The sequence below is a fragment of the Protomyctophum bolini genome (genome assembly GCF_963924005.1).
Source record: "Protomyctophum bolini genome assembly, chromosome: 9".
NCBI classification, from domain to species: Eukaryota; Metazoa; Chordata; class Actinopteri; order Myctophiformes; family Myctophidae; genus Protomyctophum; species Protomyctophum bolini.
The window spans coordinates 11,886,031-11,906,880 of NC_137870.1; the positions used below are offsets into that span (position 1 = coordinate 11,886,031).

General features: G+C 40.4%; 1 protein-coding gene across 3 annotated transcripts; it reads right to left on the reverse strand.

The window, feature by feature from the left end:
- Positions 1 to 724: 724 nt before the first annotated feature.
- Positions 725 to 19,404, reverse strand: LOC308321356 (sushi domain-containing protein 6). 3 transcript variants are annotated; one of them, XM_080772204.1, is made up of 5 exons: positions 19,232 to 19,404; positions 15,005 to 15,111; positions 12,927 to 13,136; positions 4,972 to 5,116; positions 725 to 4,306 (listed from the first exon to the last, which is right to left on the reverse strand). In XM_080772204.1, exons 2-5 carry the CDS (start codon positions 15,096 to 15,098, stop codon positions 3,967 to 3,969), a joined length of 789 nt encoding a protein of 262 aa, XP_080628330.1. In that variant the 5' UTR covers positions 15,099 to 15,111; positions 19,232 to 19,404; the 3' UTR covers positions 725 to 3,966. The 3 variants fall into 3 exon arrangements, with proteins under 3 accessions (XP_080628330.1, XP_080628331.1, XP_080628332.1); XM_080772205.1 differs by lacking the exons at positions 15,005 to 15,111; positions 19,232 to 19,404 and adding an exon at positions 14,623 to 14,729; XM_080772206.1 differs by lacking the exons at positions 15,005 to 15,111; positions 19,232 to 19,404 and adding an exon at positions 14,619 to 14,684.
- Positions 19,405 to 20,850: the final 1,446 nt, after the last annotated feature.

The following is a 20,850-nucleotide window of genomic DNA, read 5'->3' on the forward strand; positions in this document are numbered from 1 at the left end:
AGTTAATATATTAACAAAAATGTATAATTACTTTTTTTTTTTACACAATCAATGTGTTATACCACAATATTGATATGCTTCCTTCTTGTGGTATTGTCCGTGAGAATCAGTTTCTCTTCTTACTCTGCACTAGTTCTTAAATAATTAAGCGTCAGACCTGCATGAAACCAAGAACTACATTTATTAACCTTATTAAATACGTTTTGAACTTAAACTTAAAGATGCAAGGAATGCTGTACATTCTGTATCATGTATTCCCACTAAAATGAAAAAAAAAAAAAACGATCATCATTTTGGACCATGGGCCTGTAAATGAACAACACAAAAACTAAGGCACTGGTGTCGGACTTCTGGTTTACCGGAACGGGGTTCAACTCCCTGCAGTGCCCTACTCAATGTGTTGTATTTACCGGAAAGGATGGGAAAAATTAGCAAATTGCGGAGGATGGGAAACAGTAGCAAATTGCGGAGTGTTTAATTATTTTTTTGCGGAAATTGAAAATTGCGGAAATTGTGGAAATTGTGGAAATTGTGGAAATTGTGGAAATTGCGGAAATTAAAAATTGCGGAAATTGCAAATTGCGGAAATTGGAAATTGCGGAAATTGCGAAATTGCGGAAATTGAAAATTGCGGAAATTGACTAATCAATTCAAATTAAAAGATGACAAAATGATTAATAGACAACAGATCTCATTATGAATTGAACACAAGCTCAAGGCACTGAACATTTAAATATATCAACTTTTATTCATCATAGAACTCTGTGCAATAAAACAATATACAAAGTATAGGCTATATGTGGCAAACTGTCCCACGTGACTCCACCACCACCAACTTCATCATTTGCTTTAAGAATTATTTTCCCCCTTACTACAAAATATGATACAGTAAATACATTCAAGGTCACTTTGTAGAGCTGGATATGTAACATAAATGAGAACCATTGTGGGGAAGATAGCAAAGGTTGTTGTAAAGTTAGAATACAACAAAGGTCCTGCACATTTATAAGAGTCTTCATGGTGCAAACCTGTGTTTTCCCATGGGTCATGATGTAGTTACCTTGGTTACGAAAGACACACAAAAGCAGTGATTGTGATGTTGGCGCGTTTTCCTCTAACAAAACAAATGGCAAAAGAAAAAGAGGGGCTAGGGTGTTCGATAATCATGGAATTAAACATTTGTGGCCAGTAATTATAACAATTATAACAATAATCCAGTGGTTTTCAAAAATGTTCATATCAAGGCCCATTATGTATTCCGCATTTGAGCCACAACACCATGATGAGATTTAGCCGCTCAGACCCAAAACTAAAGAATAATTCTGTTATCGTTGACACACAATTCCATACTGTTGGCAAACGTGGATCAAATTAACAATTCTTCTACATTCTCTAATTGTGTAGACTTCTTGTAAATTAAGTAATACAGATGTTTAACATTAATGTAACTCTTGAGAGTGTAAAATGAAACCATCAAGAGTTAAAGATCTATAAGGGTCCATTTGGTTACCAACTCTCCATTTAGCTGGGGACCACCTGGAACCCCCTCAAGGACCACTGGTGGGCCCCGGACCACTGATTGAAAACCACTGCACTGCCACTTGTACCATTGGTAAACATTGCCCACACAATTGTTTTTTTCTTCTTCAACTGTACTCGTCATATTTTAATTCTCAGAATGGCTGTGAATATGGTCAATGAAAGGCATCTAGAACGTTATGGTTAGGGGTAATTTTGGTTTAACGTCCATTCCATATTCTGGTCAAAATTGTAGCTGTCATGTCATGCATGTTATTGGATTAAATCTAGATTCTATCGTTTGTTTTTTGTTTTTCATAATCATGGTACTGTTACTGTATATTGCTTATGTCTCCGCAACAAATCCACCAAGACTCTAATTTGAAACATGGTCTCTCTTCTTTGTGTAATTTATAGGGCATAGACTGGTTTTGGGCCAAATGTTGATCAAAAATAATAAGCGAATAAAGGTTAAATTCTCTAGCAGTGGTTACATTTATTGCTGTGGTGATCCACCACTGCTGAATATAGACGAAAATAAAGTCTCTTTGAAAGTAGTTAAAATATATTTTTTAGCGTTTCTATTTTTTTTTTGCCTCTGGGAACACATAGCACTGATAACAATCATAGCTTACTTTATTACACGGCTTGGTTGCTTGATTCTGATTGGTCAATCGCTGAATTCAGCTGTGTTATTTCTGTATAACAAACGGCTCCGTTCTATAACCGAAGCCTAATCAAAGGCTCGGAGCACCTGCTGCATTCCTTGGATTTTATGCTGTACCCAACATGACAGGCATGTAAACAAACACACAATGTCATTTAACTAAACATGCTTTCAAGAATGTTTTTTAAAACATTTGAAGCGAGAAATAGACAATGCAGTATCCGAAGATTGATTCCATTTGATCAACACTCACTTCCTTTTTTCCAAGGCAACTTGTTGCGCTCTGCGGGGCCAACTTGGAATACTTTCATTACTATAAGCAAGGAAATACTTCGTTTTGTTGTCACTTTTGGGTCAATTTTAATTTATGTATTAAGTAGCTGTGTAATAAGCGGGATAATGAATGGCTAGGTTCAGGGTGTTTAACCTCCTCCATTCATTATCCCTTACGTATATTATGTTGAAATAATAATGTGTGATTGTCACAAAATCTGGACTTGCCTCACGGCACAGTGGTGGAAAGTAACATAAGTACTGTACTTAAGTACAATTTTGAGGCATTTGTACTTTCTTGAGAATTTCCCAAATATTGTACTTTTACTCCACTACAATTATTTGAAAACTATTACTTTTATTTTTGAATTATTATTACAAAACATCCTTTTTTTTCTATTGCAGCAAAGGTCGTCATGAACGGGACTCAAACACGCCAGAGGCTATATGTGGCATGCGCCTGGACCATTAGGCCAGCAGGCACCCCTACAAAACATACATTAAGCATTTCAGCACTATATATATTTCGGCCATTTGAAAATAGCTGATCTATAGATCTTTGATTTTTATACAGTTAAAAACTTGTGAAATTAGACATTCTGCATAATGAGTACTTTCTACTTTTGTACTTAAAGTACATTTTGATGCCAATACTTTTGTACTTTTACTCAATTAACTTTAGAATCTTTACTGGTAATGTTTTATTTCTACATTGTGGTATTGATACTTTTACTTAAGCAAAACAAATTAGTGCTTTTTCCACCACTGCCACTTGGGAACGACTGCTCAGAGCACACAAAATGACTTTGACTCCCACTATGAAGTCTCGAAGTGTACAAAATAGCCAATACAAGCTCGCACCGCGTCGTTAGCTTGTACGTCTGTTACCTTTGGCATGACACAGCATAAATTAGGCTTTTATACTGAACCAAATACTATGATACTAATCCAAGCATGACACACACTAATTCCCATGTCATTGCTCACTTCAGTTTGTCCATTTTGAAAGCCTTCAAGACATCACAATCATCAGTGATGTACAAAGTTGCAAATGGGGACAGGGAACAGAGTTAGATCACATCACATCACTTAACTTCAAGAACATTACACTGGCCTACAATACAAGGCCTCAGCCCCATCACTGATGGGATAGATGCACAACATCTCCAGCACAGCGCTGAAAACACAATACAATACAATCAATAATCCTTAAGACACTTCTGATCTTAAGCCAAGCAGAGCCCTTCAGCTGCATATAAAATAACCTGATTTTAACTTTGTGCTGATGCTGCTGATGATCTGCAGGTTTATACAGTCAGGCTATGGTTTCAGACCATCACTGGTTGGTTGGTTAATGAATGGATGACAACAGTACATGACAAGCACACCGGCTAGGACCAGCCAACAGCCAATGAAATCAATCCTTTTTCATACATCAAACTGATGTGCTCTCGTCAGTGCTCTCGTGTTGCAATGTGAGAATAATGACAGCCTAGGTCTGTCAATCATCAGGTGTCCTTATGACCCAAAAGTGCAACTTGCAACTGGGGGACATCTCCTGCATCACTCCTCGCTTCTCTGAGACGCGATGGGACCTCCTCATAAGGGGGTGGGGGGTGATCTGGGCTTTGACTGGGTCTGCGGGGGGGGTGACTGGCGTCTGATTGGTTGCCGACAGGTGACTGACTGCTGCTGGAGGACTCCTGAGCCAACAGTAGTCGAGTAGGACCGGGTGTGGAGCAGGGGGGAAGGCGCTGGCCCCAGCTGCCATAGACAGCCTCCTCGTAGGAGGGGAGGGAGATGGGGAGACCGTCCACCATCAGGTCCATCTGGTCTGACGACCGACGACTGCCGGGAGAAAGGAAACGAGGGAGGAGGTGACGGAAGAGTTGGGAGGTTGTAAAAGAGAGCGAGAAAAATGAGGCAAAGAGAGAAGCAAGGGCAATTTGCTAGAACAGAAGTATAACATGGACAGCTGCAACACATTGGCCCTCATTTATCAACACGTGTACGCCCATTTTATCAGCGCAATTTTCGGCATTTATCATTCCAGCATGTCTTTGAACTTGGACGTCCCTACGCCAGAACTCACGTTAAGGCGGGAGCCGTCATTGGCTTTGTCTGCACCAATTTTCTGTCGTACAGACAAGCGGGGAAGCATTGTCTGACCAGCTGAAAGGCATCTAAACATATGTAGGGCAGTTTAGATGCTAAATCAAACTCTGTTAAAACATATGCAAGCGCATATGTTTGCGCTGCGAGATGATGCCGGTCGGTTTCAACTGACATTTATCAAAGCTGCGACCAAATTTACACTGGGATCAGCTATTTACGATCACTTCATAAATGCTGTGCCGACGTGAGTGCACGCCAAAACCCACGCTCGAATTTAAGGCAGAATTTACACTCTATTGATAAATGAGGGCCATTGTATCTGCTGTATAATCGTACAGCTGTACTATCTTGTGATGTGTGTGGTTGGCGGTGTATGAGCACCAACCTCATGGTCTTACCTGTGTGAGTGACATGGGTAGAGGCGGGACTTGATGACCATGCAGGCAGTGGTGGTGAGGAGGAAGATGGACACGCCCACTGCCGTCGTGGCAACACTTGGCAGGGAGTGGGCTGTTCTGTCCTCATGGTTCACGTTGTGTTTATCTGAGGGAGAGAATAAGGTTTGTTTTGTGTAAAATGTGTTTATATTTTGTGCAATTCAGTTTATAATCATGCTGTACACTATAGCCCATATCGTACGGCATACTATAGCATGCCGTTTTTCATCATTTTTGAGGATTTTTAAAAAATGAAAAAATGAAAAAAGAAATCCGCAATTTCCGCAATTCCGCAATTTGACAAAAACGATGGGTTATAGCCCATGTTTTTTGAAATTTTGAAAAAAAAAGTTAGCCTCGTTTCTCATCATTTTGGACCGTGGGCTATAGCCCATATCGTACGGCATACTATAGCGCGCAGTTTTTCATCATTTTTGAAGATTTGAAAAAAATGACGAAATGACAAAAACGATGGGTTATAGCCCATGTTTTTTGAAATTTTGGAAAAAAAAGTTATCCTCGTTTCTCATCATTTTGGACCATGGGCCATAGCCCATATCGTACGGCATACTATAGCGCGCCGTTTTTCATCATTTTTGAGGATTTGAAAAAAATGACAAAATGACAAAAACGATGGGTTATAGCCCATGTTTTTTGAAATTTTGAAAAAAAAAGTTAGCCTCGTTTCTCATCATTTTGGACCGTGGGCTATAGCCCATATCGTACGGCATACTATAGCGCGCAGTTTTTCATCATTTTTGAAGATTTGAAAAAAATGACGAAATGACAAAAACGATGGGTTATAGCCCATGTTTTTTGAAATTTTGAAAAAAAAAGTTAGCCTCGTTTCTCATCATTTTGGACCGTGGGCTATAGCCCATATCGTACGGCATACTATAGCGCGCAGTTTTTCATCATTTTTGAAGATTTGAAAAAAATTATGAAATGACAAAAACGATGGGTTATAGCAGGGATACTCAAATAGATTTACCTGTGGGCCACATTACAAAAATGGCAAGGGGCCAGGGGCCAGTAGATAAAATTACGACATTAATGATACTTGATAACTTCTCTCTTTCAACAAAATGACAAAAACGATGGGTTATAGCCCATGTTTTTTGAAATTTTGAAAAAAAAAGTTAACCTCGTTTCTCATCATTTTGGACCGTGGGCTATAGCCCATATCGTACGGCATACTATAGCGCGCAGTTTTTCATCATTTTTGAAGATTTGAAAAAAATGACGAAATGACAAAAACGATGGGTTATAGCCCATGTTTTTTGAAATTTTGAAAAAAAAGTTAGCCTCGTTTCTCATCATTTTGGACCGTGGGCTATAGCCCATATCGTACGGCATACTATAGCGCGCAGTTTTTCATCATTTTTGAAGATTTGAAAAAAATGACGAAATGACAAAAACGATGGGTTATAGCCCATGTTTTTTGAAATTTTGAAAAAAAAAGTTATCCTCGTTTCTCATCATTTTGGACCGTGGGCTATAGCCCATATCGTACGGCATACTATAGCGCGCCGTTTTTCATCATTTTTGAAGATTTGAAAAAAATGACGAAATGACAAAAACGATGGGTTATAGCCCATGTTTTTTGAAATTTTGGAAAAAAAAGTTATCCTCGTTTCTCATCATTTTGGACCATGGGCCATAGCCCATATCGTACGGCATACTATAGCGCGCCGTTTTTCATCATTTTTGAGGATTTGAAAAAAATGACGAAATGACAAAAACGATGGGTTATAGCCCATGTTTTTTGAAATTTTGAAAAAAAAACATTGCCTCGTTTCTCATCATTTTGGACCGTGGGCTATAGCCCATATCGTACGGCATACTATAGCGCGCAGTTTTTCATCATTTTTGAAGATTTGAAAAAATGACGAAATGACAAAAACGATGGGTTATAGCCCATGTTTTTTGAAATTTTGAAAAAAAAAAGTTAGCCTCGTTTCTCATCATTTTGGACCGTGGGCTATAGCCCATATCGTACGGCATACTATAGCGCGCAGTTTTTCATCATTTTTGAAGATTTGAAAAAAATGACGAAATGACAAAAACGATGGGTTATAGCCCATGTTTTTTGAAATTTTGAAAAAAAAAGTTATCCTCGTTTCTCATCATTTTGGACCGTGGGCTATAGCCCATATCGTACGGCATACTATAGCGCGCAGTTTTTCATCATTTTTGAAGATTTGAAAAAAATGACGAAATGACAAAAACGATGGGTTATAGCCCATGTTTTTTGAAATTTTGGAAAAAAAGTTATCCTCGTTTCTCATCATTTTGGACCATGGGCCATAGCCCATATCGTACGGCATACTATAGCGCGCCGTTTTTCATCATTTTTGAGGATTTGAAAAAAATGACGAAATGACAAAAACGATGGGTTATAGCCCATGTTTTTTTTAATTTTGAAAAAAAAAGTTAGCCTCGTTTCTCATCATTTTGGACCGTGGGCTATAGCCCATATCGTACGGCATACTATAGCGCGCAGTTTTTCATAATTTTTGAAGATTTGAAAAAATGACGAAATGACAAAAACGATGGGTTATAGCCCATGTTTTTTGAAATTTTGAAAAAAAAGTTAGCCTCGTTTCTCATCATTTTGGACCGTGGGCTATAGCCCATATCGTACGGCATACTATAGCGCGCAGTTTTTCATCATTTTTGAAGATTTGAAAAAAATGACGAAATGACAAAAACGATGGGTTATAGCCCATGTTTTTTGAAATTTTGAAAAAAAAAGTTATCCTCGTTTCTCATCATTTTGGACCGTGGGCTATAGCCCATATCGTACGGCATACTATAGCGCGCCGTTTTTCATCATTTTTGAAGATTTAAAAAAAATGACGAAATGACAAAAACGATGGGTTATAGCCCATGTTTTTTGAAATTTTGGAAAAAAAAGTTAGCCTCGTTTCTCATCATTTTGGGCCGTGGGCTATAGCCCATATCGTACGGCATACTATAGCGCGCCGTTTTTCATCATTTTTGAAGATTTGAAAAAAATGACGAAATGACAAAAACGATGGGTTATAGCCCATGTTTTTTGAAATTTTGAAAAAAAAAGTTATCCTCGTTTCTCATTATTTTGGACCATGGGCTATAGTGTACAGCACTGGGAGTACCAAACCAGAAAAACTGCCCCCGACAACAGGAGCCGCAGCACAGCACTCTTTTGAGCTTATATCCAGACCAGAGATTGGTTATGGAACAGTGGGCAGCCATTCTGCCATACCAGTGGACCAACTCCAGCACTAATCCCAGTGCACTGGTCCCTAATAAGCCTGTCTTTTGGTGTGGGAGGAAAGTTAGTGTTAGTGATTGTTGCCTCCGCTATTTCCAAACGCTTCATCATACAGTCTGGGCCAACGGAGAAGGTCTCATGAGTATCTGGAAACAGCGAAAGTGGAGCCTCCTTGCCACTTCCGTTTCGTCTTTACAGTCGCGCATATTTATCCTAATATAAATAGAAAACATCTAAGGCTATAACTTGTTGCTTAGCAGAAAAGGAAATAAAAATATTTTTGTGAACGGAAATGGCAGCTTCCGTTACTCAGCTCATGGGGGCTATAGTTCCAGACTCTATATAGCATTCGGAGATCATGGAATAGTTGTCTGGCTACGCAAGACTAGAGGAAAGTCGACCACCTGAAGGAAACCCACATAAATACAAGGATAACATGCAAACACCTCAAAAGGCCCCTTCGGGTTTGAACCCATGGCCTTCTTGTTTTGATACAACAGAGCTAACCTCTGAGCCACCGATGTGCCACCCGTGTAAAAGTGCTGTAATGCACTCTCAACTACTTTTGGTTTGAAAGCTAATTAGCCTTTTCACCCTTAACGTTAAAACTAAACTAAGGTGTCTTGGTAGATAAGCCATAAGCATGACCATGAACTTGCAGTGTTAAGGTTGTGAATCTGTGTCACAACTAAGATTCTAGCAGAGCTTTATACTATGTCAGGAAAAAAAATACAATAATTCATGTGCCTTACCAGAACTGTTTTGGTCTACTTGTGTAGCCCAAATGTACATAAAACCTAATGGAACATGCCATTAAGTGCACTGCAAGGATAGCAAGAAGCACGCAGCGGAATGTATCATAGACACAGTCTATAGAAAAAAGGTTTCTATCCAATTGTGGTTTGTCTATGCTGTCACGGCACAGCAGTGGACTTCCACGAGGCTCCACCAGTGACGGCAAAGAGCTTTTCAAGGTTATTATGGTGGTAGCCCACTTCCTCTTTCGGTGCTCTTGACTTCCTGTCGAAACATGCCAGTTTGAGTCTTGAGAGAGGAAGTCAGAAATTGGGCGATGATACACTAACTACAGTGTCCTGAAAATGCTGAGCTTGTAATAAAAGATCTGCCATCAGTGGGTATATATTTAAACAATGAAAAGTATTAACAAGAGCTTGTGACTAAATCATAACTACTTAATAATAACTACATTGGAGCCACTGTCTGGAACACAGCTCTTTTTCCATTTCCTGAAAAGGTTTTGTACATACAAGGTTTCTAGCCGACAGTGACATAGCACACTGTAAACTAGGGTGCCCATGTGTCGGGTGTTGTATTAAGTAGGTCAGATCAGCTGATACAAGAAAAGGAGTGTTAGGTCTGTCACGATTACACATTTAAATTAAAACGATTAATTGCCACACAAATAATTGTGATTAACGATTTCATTGTGTTTTTGGCGTTGGAAATTGGAACGTTATATGAATTTACATTTCTCTCAGCCTTTAAGGCTTCGTAATGAAAAGGTGCATGGGGCAGATATGACAAATAACTGAAATATACCAAGACATTACTGGCATTTTTATTCATCTTATACTAAGAAAAAAAATGTAATAGCAGAAACAGCTGATTTAAGCTTTCAATGCGTCACGTTGTAAGCTTGCAGATCCGTTTGTGACGCATTGTATGCTTGTAGATCTGTTTGTGACGTGTTATAAGCTTGTAGATCTGCTATTTATGCTTGTATGAACATCTTTCAACATGTATTAGACGATTATGTAATAATTGTGACAGGCTTAAGGAGCATTATCATTTCAAACACTGTGTGACACACAGACCATATACTGTACCACTGTAAACAGCCTGAGGCTGACTTTGCCCCATCTGTGATGTTGGCAGGATGACACTTATTTAATGTCAATATACTGTAGCTATGGAATGAGGAAATGCTTAGGGCTTGCGTGCGTGTGTGCGTGCGTGCGTGCGTGCGTACGTACATGTGTACGTACGTGCGGCATGCATGTTCCTGTTTAAGGTAAGTATGTCGATAGATAAAGTGTATTTTGTTGTAAAGGAAATTGAGTTGTTGCTCTAAATAAATACTGGGGTTTAATCATGTATTAGTTCACAGTAAAATCCAGTCAAACACAGTAAAAAGTTAACTCTGAGAGTGTAAATATGTAACCACATCCATTTGGGGCCATTTCTACACTCACTGAGTGCAATTAACAGATGATTTTACAGGTGAAGAATAGGATCGAAATCACCATGGGTTAAGGCTGTGTGCGTGCGTGCGTTTTGCATGTGCCTGTGTATACTATGTGTGGACCACACACACATTTGTAGGATAAATCAAAACTACAAAGTGTCATCTCATTCTGATAAGCACATCATTCAAATATGGCTTCAAGTTAACATAATATTATTAATCAAACTCAAAACCACCAGTTTTAAAACTCAACAGTAGTGTTGTCCGTAGCTGAATTAGTAGAATGGCTGCCTGCCTCGAGGTGTCCCTGAGCAACATTCTTAACCTCTAACTCAGTGGTTCCCAAAGTGGGGTCCGGGGACCCCCAGGGGTACCTGAGGGAGTTCCAGGGGGGACCCATCTATTTTGTTCATGTTCATAAAGTGCTAAAGTGTTTAAAGCAGTGGTTCCCAAACTTTTTCATGTCAAGGACCCCCAAATTGACACTACTTAGCCAGTGGACCCCCATTTGAAAAGATATGCCAGGGACCCCCATAAGAGAAGACGTACACATTTAGACGTCTACATTTAGACTTCTACATTTAGACGTCTGTATACATTTAGACGTCTGCATTTAGACGTCTACATTTAGACATTCCTGCAGGAAACACTGCTTGTGGTTGTAAATATATTGTTATCCGTGTTGCGAGGATGAGGGGGTACCTGGAAAAATATCTACCCCAAAAGGGGTACCTGGTCCAAAAAAGTTTGGGAACACCTGCGATATGGGCTATAGCCCACGGTCCAAAATGATGAGAAACGAGGCTAACTTTTTTTTTTCAAAATTTCAAAAAACATGGGCTATAACCCATCGTTTTTTTCATTTTTTCATTTTTTTCAAATGCTCAAAAATGATGAAAAACGGCGTGCCATAGTATGCCGTACGATATGGGCTATAGCCCACGGTCCAAAATGATGAGAAACGAGGGTAACTTTTTTTTCCAAAATTTCAAAAAACATGGGCTATAACCCATCGTTTTTTTCATTTTTTTCAAATCCTCAAAAATGATGAAAAACGGCGTGCCATAGTATGCCGTACGATATGGGCTATAGCCCACGGTCCAAAATGATGAGAAACGAGGCTAACTTTTTTTTTCAAAATTTCAAAAAACATGGGCTATAACCCATCGTTTTTTTCATTTTTTCATTTTTTTCAAATCCTCAAAAATGATGAAAAACGGTGTGCCATAGTATGCCGTACGATATGCCTAACTAACAAGTCTGTACTAATACCATTGAGGGACTGAAATTAAAACACTCTGTGATAGACTTCTCGTCAAAAGTCCATACAGAACTGGAACCAAAAAACTATTCAACTGACCAAATGACTAATTTTGGCTCATTGAGGAAATATTAACCGCACAGTTAAATCATGAATGTAATCTAACTTCCTCTTCTGCGTTTTCCACTGGATGTTGCTATCACTATACCTTACTAGCATCACAGCAGGAGGGAGTCTGTACCCGTTACAATGCGCTAGACCCCTGGGAGATGGATTGCTGAGGTGGAGCGCCACACCTAACATCAGCTCCCAGTACTTCTCGCACAACTTGCTGCACCCAAGCAGTGCTACTCATACGCTGAGTTGGCGGTGCCCGGGATCGAACCCTTGACACTAGGTAAAAAGATGGAAAGGAGAGGTCCTTGGATCCTCTCTCGTCCTGCAGGTCATTACTCATTACTCATTTTTGGCATTTTCACATGCTACTCCATACTCAGCTCAGCTGATACAGCAGCTGTTGAAACCAAGCACTGCTAGGAGAAAGTATAGCCAATTCGCTTGCAAACATAAGGTGGTTAATTAGCTGAACAAAAAGATCATTCATGTATAAATCAAACGGTGACTGGTGAGACTAACCCCCCCTCCTGCCTGACCCCATTGAGCCGAAACCCCACTTCCCCATCTAGCCTGAATACTCTGGTTTGCATACAAGTAAGCCAAGATTTGCATAATGCTGTCAGGCACACCCCTTTCTCTAAGTTTTAAAAACAGCTTCCGATGATTAACCCGGTCAAAAGACCAGGAGGCATCAATGAAACCAACTAAAAACAAGAATCTATCGGTACTACGCTTGGCCTTGAACCCAAATTGATTGTCTGTGGTACCAAAAAAGGAACATAATCAATCTAATACAATTCTTTCTAGGAACTTGGACAATACAGTATACTGGCTAGAGAAAGTTATCCAAGCTCCCCAAATTACCAGCGTAACGTATGAACATAATATTTACAGGCGATCCATAAAAATTGCTCTGTGACCCAAAGATGGGTCCCAACCCACTGTTTGGGAAACAGTTTAGATCGTGGTGTGATTGAACCCACCCCCAACACGCACACACACACACAGACACACAGACACAGACACAGACACAGACACAGACACAGACACACACACACACACACACACGCACACACACTCACCTTTCAGCGGCACACATGCTGGTACGGATGGCATCCATTTTCCGTGTCGGCACCGTGAGCTGCGTGCCTTGCTGGGGATGTAGAAGCCCGGCTCACAGAAGTAGTGGACCGAGCTCTTCTGGGGGAAGCCTCGGCATGGCGACGGCTCACAGCGGAACCACCCGTGTTCTGGCATCACGGGATGGCTGCAGTTCCCTTGTCTGCCTGAGGAGACAGCAGAGAGGCATTTGTTTGGAGACAAATATCATTGACGCCCTACTTGATCATACTACAGCGTCACACCAAAGCATCATATGTAGCAGATCTTGAGCTTGGAGATCTGCAACTTTTGATACTTTTGAATTTGAATCCTGAAGATTAACAGTTTTGTAAATATGAGGTTTCCACCCGACACAGAGACGATATGTAAGGCACTTATTGTTGGCAGCGCAATTAGAATTAGGTTAATTAATGCCCAACTGCTCCAGTGAAGCAAGTAACCAGCAGTAGAATATAATCCTTGTACTGAGCGCCCCCTCAGTAAAACATTAATTTGAAACTGGACTTTCAAGTTCTGCATAATAAGTTCTGCATAATAATAATCTTTCTTCATATGGTACTTTTACTGTACAGTTACTGTAATAGCAAATATGACAATACCACACTGTTTTATCCACTGAAATGCTGCAGCTCGCTTGGTCTTCAACCAGCCAAAATTCTCACGTCTCCCCCCTTCTCCGCTCCCTCCATTGGCTCCCGGTTGCCGCCCGCACAGAGTGCAAAACTCTGATGCTAGCCTTCAAAGCAACCAAAGGTATGGCACCCCCATACCTTGCAAGTCTGATCAGACCCCCAGATCAGTTCTTGTCACTATATAGCAATAATTGGCCTCAGTCCTAAATGGGTTATTTCCTGCCACGACAATTTGAACACTTTAAATAAACTATGGAAAAGAAGAAGCAATGGAATTTGATAAAAACTGTCAAATTAACATTAGTATAGTAGAAACAATACACAAAATAATACTAATAATTATTATGGTAATTAGATGTTGAATGCTGCAAATAATTTCTAGACTATGACAGTTTTAGACAACTGTATTCGTTTAATCCAGGAAAGCATCTGTGTCATTTTAGATTTTAGTAACAGCTTTTCTGATGATCAGACAGATGGCCATTTATTGACGTCCATTAAGCAGAGAGTTTGAGTCATGACAAAAAAACAGAGATGATACTGGAGTGAAATGGAGGTATGCTGTGTGTGTGTGTGTGTGTGTGTGTATAGATGGCTTCATTGTAAATGGACAGCAAAGCGATAAGGTCACTGTATAAGTGTTGAGTGTCTACAAGTCGGTGAGTCAGTCAGTGTTAAGGGTCCCAAGTCCAGGGAAAAGTGCATTTTTTAGAAGCCATATTTACTTGTGTGTAAGCACTTCCCCTGTAATGTAAGCACTTCCCTGCTTTACACTAATTCAGTTACATACTCACAGCTGGTGAGGGGCGATTTGAGGATAAGACCTATAGCGGGGCTATCAGCCCTAAGCCAAACATGAATTACAACATACAATACCTACTGAGCCCCTGCTGCCCCATTAAGGAGAGTTAGGAAATGAAAGTGTCTCAAAACAAAATGAACTGATCCATTCCAGACACAAGAATGAAAGTTAAAGAGGCTTTTCAGTAAGAGTATCAAAATGAAACTACTCACTCACTATTCACTCCTTCCAATCTTCAGACTTCCTCTATACTTTGTAGGTTGAACCTTCCGTTTGCAATGCAAATGTGGCATGTTTGAGGCTCTTGTCTTTAGGCTCCCAGCGCCTCTAATAATCCCTTAGCTAGTGACCCGGACACGTACAGAGCACGTCATCGGTGAAAGCGAGGGTGGAAAAACACTATGAAACACTAGCTAAGATTTATTACCAGAATGAAGAAGGAACTGAAATGTGTTCTACCACTGCTATTATGTCGCTCTGCAAATAAGCTGGCTGCCCTTGAGATTCATTGAAGAGATCTTTAATAATGCACAGCCCTGTTTTATTGTGTAAATATGTGAGTGTATTTGTGGACGTCATGCGGGGTCAGAGGTGGTACCTTCAGTGAGGCGTGGCAGGATTGCCAGGAGAAGGAGTCCATATCTCAGACTGATGGGCGCACACAGCCATGGATACAGGACCGGCGTAGACATCAAAACAGACTTCCTGATGGTACAACAGAGACAGAAACAGACGCTCCGTCAGTAGGCTACTCCCACCACACAGACAAGAGAGAGATGAGTACATCTTTATTTACAGCAAATGAATGAGGACGCTGTTGCTAGAGGATACAGGATACAAACGAATACCTCCACACAACCACTTAAGCATAAGCACTAGCAGATCTACAAGCAATCTTCTACAACGTCTTTTGTGTAATTCTCTGCAAAATGTCAACATGGCAAAACAACATCAGATGTTTTACGTCACCAGGCATACATTCTGGAAACATAAATTTTTTGCTACAATTTATTACTGATCTCCTCACAAGAAAACAATGGGATTTAGTTAGAAAAATGTCAGAAATGTATTGAGAGGATGGCCGCTTGAGATGCAGCATCTCGTTTTAGATACAACTACAGTACACAGTACTAAAGACACATATAGGTGCGACATGACTGACAGACAGAAAGAAAGTGGAGATCCCTTGTTGCTGCCCTACATGGCATAAAGGGCAGTAAGTAAGTAAGGTAGATTTTGCAGTATATTCAGTCTAATTCATATAGTTTTGACATGCTGTACACTCAGTGTAAGTAGCGTAGTTACACTCAGTGCTGTGCTTTCACACATACAGAGCAGTAGGACACAGCTGCAACAACAATACGAACAACAAACTAAAAGGCTGCGTGAAATGGTGGGGCCCTTGACCCGACTTTAACACAGGGTCAAATGGGAACACTCGATATGAAAGCAACACTAATCCAGACATTTTGTGCCAGGCTAGTGGGGCCTCCTGTACCATAATACATCCAGCCCTACTTGATGCTTTTCCACCAGTCAAATAAACATGTACGGCACAAAACTGGTCCCATAAATTCTGTTTATTTTACTTATTTCTTTATTTTTGCAGCAACAGTAGCAGTGAGTGCCGACTTTACAGAGTTTAATTTCAATTAAATTACACTCAATTCTTCAGATACCATTTCAGTTTTATCGTATTCTATTCAGTCGAGTTGTGTCAGTAAACTGGGACTGACCTCAACCTTTGACTCAACCAAAACAAACACAGCTCATCTTCAACAATGACTAAACCTGCCGACTGCCAAGCAAAGCTCTCCCAGTATGACTACTGTACACCGCAAAACCCAGAGTGATATTTCCTGTGTATACCAGTGGACCAAGTTAACTGGTTAGAATGGAAGCATAAATGCTACAGTGTTTTCAGAATGTGTGGGTGTATTCTGATGCTCCAGCAATGCATGTATGCATGCCACGCTTTAGGTGCAAGGCCTTTCTTTTTCACACACACACACACACACACACACACACACACACACACACACACACACACACACACACACACACACACACACACACACACACACACACACACACACACACACACACACACACACACACACACACACACACACACACACACACACACACACACACACACACACACACACACACACACACACACACACACACACACACACACACACACACAGCACTTGTTGAGTTATAAATTAACACTGCAGATTTTACGCACTCTTTCACACGTCTGTTTGATGATGTGACAACAACCTGTGGGATGGTGCTACTGTATATTAGTCATCAAATCTCTCTGTGATATTAAAAGACACTTTCTGTCTTGCGGTAGCTGTGCTACAGCTTGCCAAGTTGGGAAAGGGATAATGTATTCTTCCCCTGCCATCTAAAATCCCCTTCATTCTGTTGATTTGTTGATTAAAGGACCATACCAGTGTCAATTTATGTCATGGTCTTGGTCTATTAGTCACATGTTTGGACATGCAGGTTTACACAAGTGTGTTATTCTTAATTTTTCCAGTTTTAAATAAATATATTTTTTCACCCTGTGTAGGCCTACCTGAAGTAATGTTTATGATGTGAAATTGTGAATACATAATTCTGTGATTATCCAGGCAGAGCTGACTGAGCAGAAAATGCTCCTTTTCAGCAAAGCCCTAGCTGTCACGTCATATTGACACAGTTACACAAATGTACAGGCTGGTGCCCTGTCCTGTACAGCAAGTCAGCCACAGAGGAATATATATATATACCGTCAGGAGCAGCTCTAGAATCAGAATTAGCTTTATTGTCATTTGTCACATCACAGTTTCACAAGTAAAATAGTGGGTGAAATTCGTTTTTGTGCATAGACTGACATCTACTACTGGAGCATCAATATCCCTTGTTAATACTTGGGGGATGGGTATGTGATTTTAATTCCCAAGGCAGTGGTTTTCTGGTTCCAGGCCCTTTGACCTGCTACTGTGTTCATTACGAAATCATTGAAATGCAATACTTTTTTTTATAGCAGAGATGCAATGCACCACTCATGATGGACCACATGAAACCTGAGCTACATGTTTTTTTAGATCCTCTGTTTATACAGGTAGAGACATTTAGAATTTGCCTCTCTTTCTTCTAGCAGGAGATCGATCTATCATACCACAAAATATACTTTGACTGTACAGTTAGTAGTGGTGACTGTACAGTTAGTAGTGACTGTACAGTTAGTAGTGGTGGGCATTGTATCACGATACAGAGGCCACGGTGGTACGATATCGATATACGAAATTTTACGTTGATTCCAAATAATGACCATGTACAATGTACATGACATGTATTTACTACAGGAGCTTTTCTTTATTATTCTGTAGCACGTATTGCACAAATACAATAAATCATGTTCAGGGCAGGCCCACATAAAAAAATAAAATAAAGGCCACCTCGCAGCTTTATTGTGCATTGCACCTACACCATGTGTTTATATGTCAAAACTGCATCGCCCACACAACTGATATAGCAGCCTCTGTATCGATTCACATATCGTCTGGAGTATATATATCGATATATTGCCATATCGATTAATTTAACCCACCACTAACAGTCACAATGCAAGAATCAGTGTATTCAATGGAGGGATCATAGATTTAAGCTAGAGAAGTGTTGGGAGTCTTGGGACCCCATTCACCTGACTGGAAGCAACCCTGGTTCCTGATTAGACAGAACAGAAGTGGACATGCAGTTTACAAAGGCCATGTGCAGGAGGAGAGCCTGAGTAGATTCACATGGTCAGTCTGAGGTAGCCCTGATGGTTTCTATACTACCATCTAAATACTACATATATTAGTTTGATGGGACAATAAAATCTGAAATCTGAAGATTGACAATCCAATCACATTTAGGCCTAAACAGACCCAAGATCACTTGACCATGTTATGCCCAACTGATAAGTAACCAAACAAACAAAAAACAATGCCCCAGAGGGCCCAGACCCAGGTCCATCATACTCACACACCAGAATGAAATGGTTAACAAATAGGCTACACTAGAGTAATAAAATATTGTTCCCTGGTTGGATGTAGCCATGTAGGGAGCCCCGGACCTTGCAGTAGGCCCAGTCAGTTTGCTGCCTGCTTTGCCAGGTAAAGTTAAGTAGCCTATCCTTGATTTGAATACAACCGAACCGTGACAGCTGTGCTGGACTCGGAGCTATAGAAAACCACATAGTCGGCATGACTCGGCAAACAGATTTATCTTGCATCTTCATTCTTCAAGGATCTTGAGTTGAGAGCGCGTCTCCAGAGCGCGTTGTTCTCATTCTCATGCGCTTTAGATCGAATCAGCAGACAGTCGATAACAATTGTCTTTCAGCGAATTGAAAGCCTCGGTTCTTCTTCAGTGACATAACATTAACGTAACAGATGTGTTATCAGAGAAGGTTCATGAGACACACACACACACACACACACACACACACACACACACACAACATGGTTCAATGCTGTTGTGGGCTATTATTAACGACAGTGGGAGTATGATCCCGAAGCCTATTAAAAACGTCGATTGAACGACCGATGATGCTGAAACGTGAATTCTACAACCAGATGTATTCGATCATCAAGATCAATAGCCTAAATATTAATGAAATCCTTTTCATCCAAAACACTTTTATAACCACAAGAGCGCGCATAGTCAAATATTAGAAACTGCTACTGTAGAAATGTAGCCTATAAAGTTGTTAGAAATATTAAAATGGTCCCCGTGAGGGGAGGGAGCGGAGGGCCAAATACAGAGAAATCAAATCATCACTCACCTTAAACGCTATATGCTAGGGTGCCAGTCCGATCAGGCAGTCCTCCTCGTTGACTCGTTTAGTCTTGTTAAAAAACCTACAATGGCGCTAAATGAATGGTTCACACAAAACAAAAGCAACAAGTAGAGCCTTTTTTTCCTCTCAGCCTGCTTCACTCATCGATCAGCTGTTTGACGGCCGCACACACACTTGTCATTGGTGACCAGTGTTCATAAACCCCACCCACCGCTCCATTCCGTCATATTCTGGAAATTCCAATCTCGTTCGCCCCCCCCCCCCCTCTCTCTCTCTCTCTCTCTCTCTCTCTCTCTCTCTCTCTCTCTCTCTCTCTCTCCTGTCAGTGTAGCATGGCACGCTGTCGCCTCTGGCTGCCGCTGACCGAGACAAATGTGCGTCATGGCCCATGGGATAGCACAATCATAATAGCCGGGGGCCCAGTGTGCTCACCCATTGCCCTGCTCGTTTTTTTAAAAGTGTAGGTAGGCTATAAAAAGGTTTCCAAATAATCCTGTGCAATATGCTCACTGGCTGCTCACCAGAAGAGTCGCAGCCAGCTCACTAGCTCAGCTGCATAGGCTACTGCAATCATCTTCTATTAATTACGATGCATAGGCGGGGCCTACAATAGTGGGCAGTGGGCACGTTCATGTAAAATTGACTATTTTGTCCAAAATGTTATAAATGTAATATTAGAAAAAATGGTAATGTATTCCTATACCTACATGATGTGAACATGCTGATGTAAACTCAGAATAGTCTGTTCTGCTAATGACAAGGTGATGGCTGACCAAGTGACCATTAGTGTTGTAGAGGTCAGGCAGGGTGGGTCAGTTGTGATGACTGACCAGTGTGGTAAATCTGGTAGTGGCTGATAGCCACTAAGGTACCCTGACCCAAATTAAGCTAAGAATAAGAAATACAGCCTGTAAAATAAAGAAGCAAAGAGAACATTATATATTATAATTATGTAAAAGTTAATCTCTTCTGAGAAAGAAAAAAAGTGCAGCTATGCAATTATGTAATCAAGCTGATAAAATGGGTAATCAGTATAGGCGACATTATGTAATTATATTGCACCAAGTGTATCTGTTCATGAGGTAACTCATTCCCGGAAGTCATGGAGGTTGATTTGACCTTTGAGACAAATAAATAACTCAACACATGTAGTTCACTGCACTACTTTAGTTATTAAAAGTAGTGCAGACAGAGTTATTAACCCTCTGTCAACATTAAACTTTAATCTTCTTTGCTACAGTTAACTTCTTTGTCACAGATCACATGACAAGTTCTACACCTCCAGTTCTAGGCTAAAATAGAAGGGGGGGGGGGGGGGTTATTATTTCCACACAACTTATAGTAATGACATAGTTCAATGTTGGAAATGTAAAGTTTCCTGTCCTACAGAAAAAATGCATGTAACCCTGTATTTATAGTCAGCTCCAGGGGTAACTACCAAAAGCTTGCTAGCAAACAATACAATACTGAAACTCAATTTAGCACATCTGGAAGTGACTATGGCGTATGGCTTTATGGATATGTGTCCTGTCCTTGTATAAAACCTATACAAAAAATAATGAAAAAGCATACAGAACAAATAATGTTAATCATTCATAAGGTGG